At 46.8% G+C, this 9,375-nt stretch overlaps 1 protein-coding gene across 1 annotated transcript in view; it reads right to left on the bottom strand.

The window, feature by feature from the left end:
* Positions 1-8,569, bottom strand: part of LOC133126123 (UDP-N-acetylglucosamine transporter-like) — an 11,296-nt gene extending 2,727 nt beyond the window's left edge. The window contains 6 exon segments of the mRNA XM_061237969.1: positions 698-780; positions 782-861; positions 1,683-1,805; positions 2,303-2,457; positions 4,733-4,945; positions 8,069-8,569. Coding sequence (XP_061093953.1) covers positions 698-780; positions 782-861; positions 1,683-1,805; positions 2,303-2,457; positions 4,733-4,922 — 631 coding nt within the window. The 5' untranslated portion in view covers positions 4,923-4,945; positions 8,069-8,569.
* Positions 8,570-9,375: the final 806 nt, after the last annotated feature.

Genomic DNA, 9,375 nt, shown 5'->3' with positions numbered 1-9,375 from the left:
CGTTTAAAGCGCTACACACACATTGCTCAATTCCTTCAGCGGAAACAAAGGCAGTGAGAGAGGACCGTTTAAAGCGCTACACACACATTGCTCAATTCCTTCAGCGGAAACAAAGGCAGTGAGAGAGGACCGTTTAAAGCGCTACACACACATTGCTCAATTCCCTCAGCGGAAACAAAGGCAGTGTCGTAACCAGCCTCCTAATTCCTGCGCTTGTGAATCTACTAATCATACCGCCTATGTCAGGGCTGGCCAACCCTGCTCCTGCAGAGCCACTTTAGACCCAAGAAACTAGGTGAGGTCAGTTAACTATGTCATTAATTGCTTAAATAGATCAATTAACTGCTGAGTAACAAGAAAAACCAGAACACCCTGCGGCTCTTCAGGACCAGGGTGGGCCACACCTGGCCTACGTATTTTCGTACGCAATGCAGACCGTAAGTACACTGGATGAGAGTGTTAAGTTAGACTTAGAGAAAACCTTTCGCCCACTTCTTCGACCATGAATGAACAGCCTGCTGGAGAAGCAACAGCAGTGCAGGCCTTAAGCTTCAGCCTTGGCAGTAGTAAGACAGCAAAACTGTGGTACTGACCCAGTTGGATGTTCCTGATCTACACGCTCTGTTTGGCAGTAGTGATACTGACCCAGTTGGATGTTCCTGATCTACACGCTCTGTTTGGCAGTAGTGATACTGACCCAGTTGGATGTTCCTGATCCACACGCTCTGTTTGGTCTCCTTCAGGATCTTCTCGAAGTACACGCCCGCGAAGCCACTGGAACACCGCCACCACGCCCACAACCTGGGAGCCGGCCGACAGCTGCTCCTTCTCGCTAACGGCCGCGGGGGAGTCCGAGGGCCACTGCGGGGGGGGAGACACGCACAGTCAGGGGCCACAGAGAGAGAGAAACACGCACAGTCAAGGGCCACAGAGAGAGAGAGAGACACGCACAGTCAAGGGCCACAGAGAGAGAGAGAGACACGCACAGTCAGGGGTCACAGAGAGAGAGAGACACGCACAGTCAGGGGCCACAGAGAGAGAGAGAAACACGCACAGTCAGGGGCCACAGAGAGAGAGAGACACGCACAGTCAAGGGCCACAGAGAGAGAGAGAGACACGCACAGTCAGGGGCCACAGAGAGAGAGAGAGACACGCACAGTGAGGGGTCACAGAGAGAGAGAGACACGCACAGTCAGGGGCCACAGAGAGAGAGAGAGACAAGCACAGTCAGGGGCCACAGAGAGAGAGAGACACGTACAGTCAGGGGCCACAGAAAGAGAGAGAGACACACAGTCAACAATCAGGGGCCACAAAGAGAAAGACACAGTTAGGGGCCACGGAGAGAAAGAGACACAGTTAGGGGCCACAGAGAGAAAGAGACACAGTTAGGGGCCACAGAGAGAAAGAGACACAGTTAGGGGCCACAGAGAGAAAGAGACACAGTTATGGGCCACGGAGAGAAAGAGACACAGGTAGGGGCCACAGAGAGAAAGAGACACAGTTAGGGGCCACAGAGAGAGAGACACAGTTAGGGGGAACGAAGAGAGAGACACAGTCAGGGGCCACAGAGAGATAGATAGAGAAGCACAGGGGCCACAGAAAGAGAGAGAGGGACACTCAGGGGCCGTTAAGGGCAGGGCACTAGGCTCCAGCGTGACAGAGGTACACAGAGGGTCCCTAACCTGCACGAGTGCCACTCCGGCCATGAGGATGAGGAGGGAGAGCCACTGATACACCCCTAGCCTTCGTCCCAGCATGGACACTGAGAACAGGGCTGTGGTGAGGATCTTCAGCTGGTACGTCACCTGTGGAGAGAGGAACGAGACACGTCAACACAACGTACAAACAAATACACACACGGACAAATGTACACACATGCACAAATGTACACACACGCACACGTGCACGCACACACACACACACACACACACACACACACACACACACACACACACACACACACACACAGACACACACAGAGGAATGTACACACATACACACACTTACTCGCATGGACACAAGCATGTAAACACACACGCAGCCAAGCACGCACACACAAAATCACCCGGACACATAAAGCCTCCACTCTCAACACACAGCTCATACATGCAAACACACAATCTCACGAGTATCATAAAACACAAGGACACGCAAGCTCTTCAATGTCATAAAACACACATATGTAAACTCATAAGCTTCATTATATACAAACACACACACAGACACACAGTATGATAAAAAACACAAACGCAAACTCATAAGCTTCATAACAGACACACACACACACACACACACAGCGTACCTGGTAGGTGGCAGCGTCCAGGTTGGACAGAGCCACATACAGGAGGTTGTTCTGCAGGGTGTAGATCCCGGAGGGGATGGCCAGCTTCAGCGTCTCCATGGGCTTGTTCAGGATCTCCTGGGTCAGGGCGGCGTTTAGCGACCGGAGACTGTAGCCTGAGTGGAGAGGGGGAGAGAAAGGCGGAGTCGGGTCGGGAACACACAACCTGCCGACACGACTCGGACTGGACCGTGATTAACAAACACACTGCAGTCCGTGCACTACGACAGAGCCTTAACACACGGCCCTGTTTCCGGAGAAATACTGTCCTATAGGTTCTCACTCCAACCCTAATAAAGCACGGATCATTCAACAGCTGAGTCAAGTCAAATTTATTTAAAGTGCATCATCACCAACATAAGTCTCAAAACACTTCACAAAAAAACATCAATGCATGAAAAATGCAGTAAACACAAATGTACATATATACTCACACAGTTACAGTAACATGAAAAAAAGGTGGGTTTTTAAAATGTGAATTGTTCCTGCTTCTCTAATAGATGCAGGAAGGGCGTTCCAGAGACAGGGAGCATGGTAGACAAATGCCCTGTTTCCGAATGTAGAATTAGTAAAATCAGCAAATTTAGGGTTGTGCATCAGATGTAAATCTGACCTTTCCTGTTTCCGAGACAGGAAAACCCTAATTCAAAATGAAAGAAATAAAATGTCACGTTTGCTCACAAAACCATTGACAGCTGTCACCCCATGCCTTGTATGTTGCTAAGTAACCTGCCCAGAATCTGTCATGTCCAAAATAGTCTTCTTTTCACCACTGAATCCATATCCAGTGCTCTATTTCCCTGTGTAGTGTATAGGGCTGGGGCCATACAGTAAAGCTCAATATTTTACTTTCAAGTATCTTCGACGACAAAAACACACTGCAGTAGAAAATATTATTTTTATTAGTATTCCATTTTATTTCATTTTAATTGAATGCATGTAGAAATACTGTACAGAGCTCAGGGAAGCCAGAACTGAATGTACTTGTTTGACGACACGGAGTCACAGGAGGGCACGGTAGGTCACCATGAACCGGATGTCTCAAGAGCACGAGCCAACTGGTAAATGGAAAATCTTTTACGCGTTCAGGATGACTGAATGACATTTCATCTGACACGTTTCACATTTCTCTCGCAGAACGACACGTTCACCTGGGGATTCGGAGTAATGTTTCCTGCCACACCCAACCAAACTGCCACAACACAGGTGTGGGACACCAGTGATCAACATCCTACACAAAAACCTGTGGAGCTAGTTTAAAGAGGCCATTTTACCTGCAATAGTTGACAATTGAACAAATTTCTCCGCCCTGTACTATGTGGTACAAGACGTCCAAAGAAGTACAAGGAAGCCCTCCAGCCAGACACAAACAGGGCTGCGAACATTAACTGCTTGAATGAGTACACAAGCAACAGTCAAAAGCTATCGCAAATATTTACCTGAACAAAAGCAATGTGACCCTCAAACTTACTTATTACTTCATGACTAAATGTATATTTACATAAAATGAATGTTAACGGATACTGAATAAACTGAATGCTTTTATAAGCAGAAATGTCCCCACAACAGCACATTTTCTTGGCGGAGGATTAACGATAGATTTTACTGCTGGTTAAAGTTTTACTCTGCAGTCACTTTTCACCTTGTAAATACACCGACCGGCTGAAAGTGTTTTTATAGCTAGATGAACAGAGCACATGCCGTCTATGTAATTTAAGGCCGGGCTGCATCAATTCCTTTCCCAAGACTCATTTTAAACAACCGTTTAGGAGGCAAGTCATCCTAGCGCGACAATAAATACCAATAAATAACCCAGGCTGCATACTGCTGGCAGGCATATCTGTAATTAAAATTTTATATGAAGTATAGAACTTGACGGATCATAAATAATACAAGTTAAGCATTATGACCATTTTCAGTGCTGCACAGAAATAAAATGATGAATTGTCGCTTGTTGGGCTCGTAACATCTCGTAGAACGACCTGACAAACATGGCTGACATTCTGACAGGAAGCTGCTCATTTAATGAACCAAAGGTCAGCAGTTTCTTCAGAGGATTTGTGATAGGCGGGTTCCTGCCTTCATTACCCTGCAAGCAAGTTCCTATGGTCTGTGTTAATGTGCACGGGACTTGATGCTGGTCTATAGGGACTGGAGTATGTGGATGAGTTCCTGCTTTCATAATCACGTAAGCAAGTTCCTGTGGTCGCTATAGGCCAGCATTACAGGGGTGAGTTCCTGTCTGTGTTAATGTGCACGGGACTTGATGCTGGTCTATAGGGACCAGAGTAGGTGAGTGAGTTCCTGATTTCATTACCACGTAAGCAAGTTCCTATGGTCCCTATAGGCCAGCATTACAGGGGTGAGTTCCTGTCTGTGCAGGGCACTTACTGCGGTCCCTGTAGACCAGGACGACGCAGGCGAGGATCTTCAGCAGCTCGGCGGCGACCACGGCGGAGGAGGCCAGGTAGCGCGGCCCCTCCCCGTGCAGCGTGCGCGAGTAGCGCATGGTCAGCACCAACGACGTCGTCTGCAGCACCAGCACGCCCAGCGACATGTACTTCAGCCGCGAGGACGGCATGGCAACGGCGCTCTCAGGGGATTCTGGGAAGGGTCAGAAGAGGAAAGAGGAAGATTCTGTGAGGTCAGACGGAGAAAGAAGCAGCGAGAAAGTTTGTTACGTCGCACTTTTACTCTTTTCCAGACGGGCTTACGCGGCGTACGTTTCAACACACGAGCTGATTTCACGGAACACGTGGATACAGCCGATAATTACGCCGTGCTGTGCCTTCGTAATTAACACGGGGGCCGTTCGCCAAAATAACAAGGATACCGCAGCTCACACCATGTTCTGAAGCCAAATGAGCTTTTTGGTTCACACGACCCACACAAAACCCAAGCCGCTACATTCACACCATCTTCTACGGACGAGAGCTTAAAACCCTCATATCCATAGACGCACGATGGCTACACGAAACCTATTTTCTAAGCCACGCGGTAGCTACACCGTGTAAACAAGACGTGACAGCAGAAAGACATTCCGCTGCCCGTTCACCCCCCTCCTGCCCACCCAGCCACCTGTTCATACCCCGTATATGGAGGCCAGCCCAGGCTCAAACATACACACTCACTGCGGAACATAAATCTAAATCCGCATTAACCATCTCAGTCCCAAGCCCAATATGACATGGCTCTACCCAAATCACAAGGGGGTTCTGGCTTTGGTTGAGAAAATTTAGCAGGGCTTTAATACGGGCTCAAAACAATAGTACAGCAGTCGTTTTAATCAGCTGAACAGGCACAGGGTCTAGAGTGCCATATGGCACTCTCAGGATTTTATGGTACTTACACTCACTTGGGTGAAAGGTTTAATTAGCTCAGGAGGCAAGAGCGGTCGTCTGGCAGTTGGAAGGTTGCCGGTTCGATCCCCTGCCCCAGGTGTGACGAAGTGTCCCTGAGCAAGACACCTAACCCTCAACCTCCCAACAAGCTGATTGGTACCTTGCATGGCAGCCTATCACTCTGTGTGTGTGTGTGTGTGTGTGTGTGTGTGATTGAATGGGTGAAATAGAGGCATCAATTGTAAAGCACTTTGGATAAAATAAATGCAGTCCGTTTACCATAAAGCCAGCAATCGCAAAGCCACTGAATGATGAGGCCAACAAGCGGGGCTGCTGTTGAGTGTGGGACAACCGGGTACATAGTCCCAGGCCCTGGAGGAGGCTGGAGAGCCCCAATTGGCTGCAAATCTGTGGTGTGGTAAATATTATTGTCCCAGGGCTGGGAATAATGCAATATAATTTTGTGCCGGTCCCAGGAATTTCATCCAGCAGCCCTGCCACCAAGTACAGTGGTCACAAGACGGGGTTAGAGCCCTAGAGAAAACGGCTTGACATGCACAGCTGGGGACTAAAAAAAACATCTTCTCCATGGGAAGCAGATCAGAATATGACTGCATGATTTAAACACAGAGGAGGTGCTCAGAGACACATACACACACACACGCGCACGCACACACAAAGACGCACAGAAAGACAGACACAGACACACACACAGGGCGACATGGCTCAGGCAGTAAGAGCAGTCGTCTGGCAGTCGGAGGGTTGCCGGTTCGATCCCCCGCCCGGGCTGTGTCGAAGTGTCCCTGAGCAAGACACCTAACCCCCAAATGCTCCTGACGAGCTGGTCGGTGCCTTGCATGGCAGCCAATCGCCTTTGGTGTGTGTATAAATGGGTGAATGAGAAGCATCACTTGTACAGCGCTTTGGATAAAGGCGCTATATAAATGACAAATGCCACTTGCTGTGTCTGTGCAAGCCAGCGAAAGCCTAGATACAAAAGACACACAAATATTGCTTATGACATTCAGCTACTTTTCTGACTACCCTTCCGCCACTAAAACACTATCTCTCCAAGCAAAATCCAAACCTACAGTACAAATTCGACTATGTACTGTGTCCAAGGGCCACATTTTAGAAAGAGACGGGCTACACGGCCCTCAACGTCAACATACTGCACATTTCGAAATGTTTGCAGTTGGTCTACTTACAAGCTAAAAGTTTACCCAATGCAGATTCTCAGCTTCCCATGGGGAGGGGTCCAACCTAGTTTCCCTGACAAGGAATTCAACACTTGAAACTTAACCTAAAATTCACGGAATGAACACCCTAGTGGAATTCAATGTCCTGGGGGTGGGTTGGGTCAGGGTCTTGTGGTATGTAGTCAGTGTGCCTCCATAATTATAGGTTTACTACCTCGCTTGGAAATACCTCGCCTTAGGTAAACTTAATCGGACCTAACCGCGCAAACCGCGCAATTCGTGCCCCAACATAAACACTGTCTTGGTTAATCATCAATCTGACGGCACCGCACCGTATATGAATATTTCTGGCTACGCTGTTGGGACTAGTGGTGGGCCAGCCAATCTCTCCGGTTCAGGGCCAAACGCTGAACAGGCGATCAAGACTCAAGAGTAAAATTAGGCCAAATCCGGTTAAACACTTTAACCCAGTTACACTCACTAACATTAAAATGAAACATTTACGTAGACGTGGTAATCGTTCACGTTACATCTATTTCGAATTTAAATAAACAGGGCGTAAGGAGCGATCGTCAGGTAATCTATAATACAACACCACCAAGAATTAACTTGGGCTGCTCTTGAAACGGAAGAGGAACGCCTAGCATAGCATCTCAGGTGCACAGACCAGCCACACACCTGAACCACCATTGTTAAGAATGCGACAGTAACTCGAATACCCACACTAGGATAATTTGCGTTTGCAAGTTTCCCACGTTTAGCAGCCATGTATAATATTGATCTGTTTCACCATTAGTGACAGAGTGCTGTTGCTTGCTACTTTCTTTAATTGCACCATTCTATAGATGACATGCCTTAATAAGGTTACCCAAGGTAACAACCTAGTTTAGCCACGTCGTTTGCCAGGTGTACGGTACTACACTACACATGTATATTAAACACTAACGTTAAATATGCAGAAACACATAGGCTAGCATACGTGGAGCCAAGCATTCACAGCGATATTCCGACACTAGGTAGTTACAGTTAGCTAGCTATTGTAGATAGTTACATTGTATTGCTCACAACCCACCTAACGCTAACTGGGTATGTGGTTAGCTTTAGAGCAAAAACAGCTAGCTAGGTTAACAGCATAACAATCGACATGCAAACAATGGGTCATCTGGTTAGCTAGCCATCTCGCTTACCTGTTCACAATGTCTCTCGCTGGTTCACAGTGGTTATCGATGTTTACAGTGGCTAACGTGAATCCACTTTCCGCTCAGAGACCTGGGACCATTCACCAGGCAGCTGACAAGCGCCTAAACTGACTGACCAGTCATCCGTCTACACTTCCAGGTCCGGGGGCTATGATGGCCCTCGGTCATTCTCCTTCAAATTTTACTTTCAGCCACGTGTCAGCGGGCTCTTTAATAGCTGTAACTAAGCTACCATTTCTAAACGACCTGTCCGATTCGTGACCATTCAATCGAAACAACTTTACAGCTCAGTCAAACACGGCTGCGTTACTTTGTTTTCATGTCATGTTGCATGACTTCCTTTCTACTTCCGCGTTCCGCTTTGCGTAAAGTGGGATAACTCAGGTTGAAGTTCACCCCAGATTCCAGTCTAAAAGGATTCAGTGCCATATGCTTTACATGAACTTGGCGAAAGCATACATCGTGCTGTTTTCATAATTTAAAAAAAGGCTATTTCCCATACGCATGCGCGACGTCATGCCTCGGTTGGTTAAGTTTTTTACAATCGTTTTCACACGTGTCTCAATACCATGTCCTCTTTTTCAAAACTCTTCACACAGTGTGCTTTTGAAACACGCACCTGAGCACATCAGTTAACCTTTGGTGCAAAATGCACCTCAACCACCAAAACACTTAATATTTCACCCAAAAGTGACTCATGCTGCCATAACTATAGCATATGCTTTCTCCCATAAGACTACTTTGTCACTCAATGTTCAATGGACTACAAAACACAAACAACTTGGAGCATTGCTAAATACATATATTATGTGTTTCCCTTTCCTCTATTTTTGCATCCACAAATATTTCAAGCCAAGCAGCTAAAGAAACTTTTGATCTGTTGGTTTGCCTCTCACAATAGATGTCATGACTGAGTGTGGTAAATTTACAGTAAACTGTAAATGAATGAATGTTTTACGATATTGGAAACCCAGAATAACAATTTTTACTGTGCAATGTAAAACAATATATGATAAAGAAAAAAATCACAAAAGCAACAGTATTCTTCAGAGGGTTTACAGTATTTTGACGTTTGTTCTCACAGTGCAATATACTGCAATTCAGAAAAGAAAAATACAATACAATCAATTACTCAAAATACATTACAATCAATAACAAATACATCCCAAAAAGCAATATTTTCACTATATACAGTAATTCGCACATATATTGTTTGCCTGTCAGTATCAAAAGTCTACCGTTGGCCTGGCCCATCCATCCTGTCCTATGGCATTTGGCCATAGATTTCATCACTC

This window comes from Conger conger, chromosome 4, assembly GCF_963514075.1.
Source record: "Conger conger chromosome 4, fConCon1.1, whole genome shotgun sequence".
In the NCBI taxonomy this organism is placed as follows: Eukaryota; Metazoa; Chordata; class Actinopteri; order Anguilliformes; family Congridae; genus Conger; species Conger conger.
This window is presented reverse-complemented; position numbering and strand designations above follow the sequence as displayed.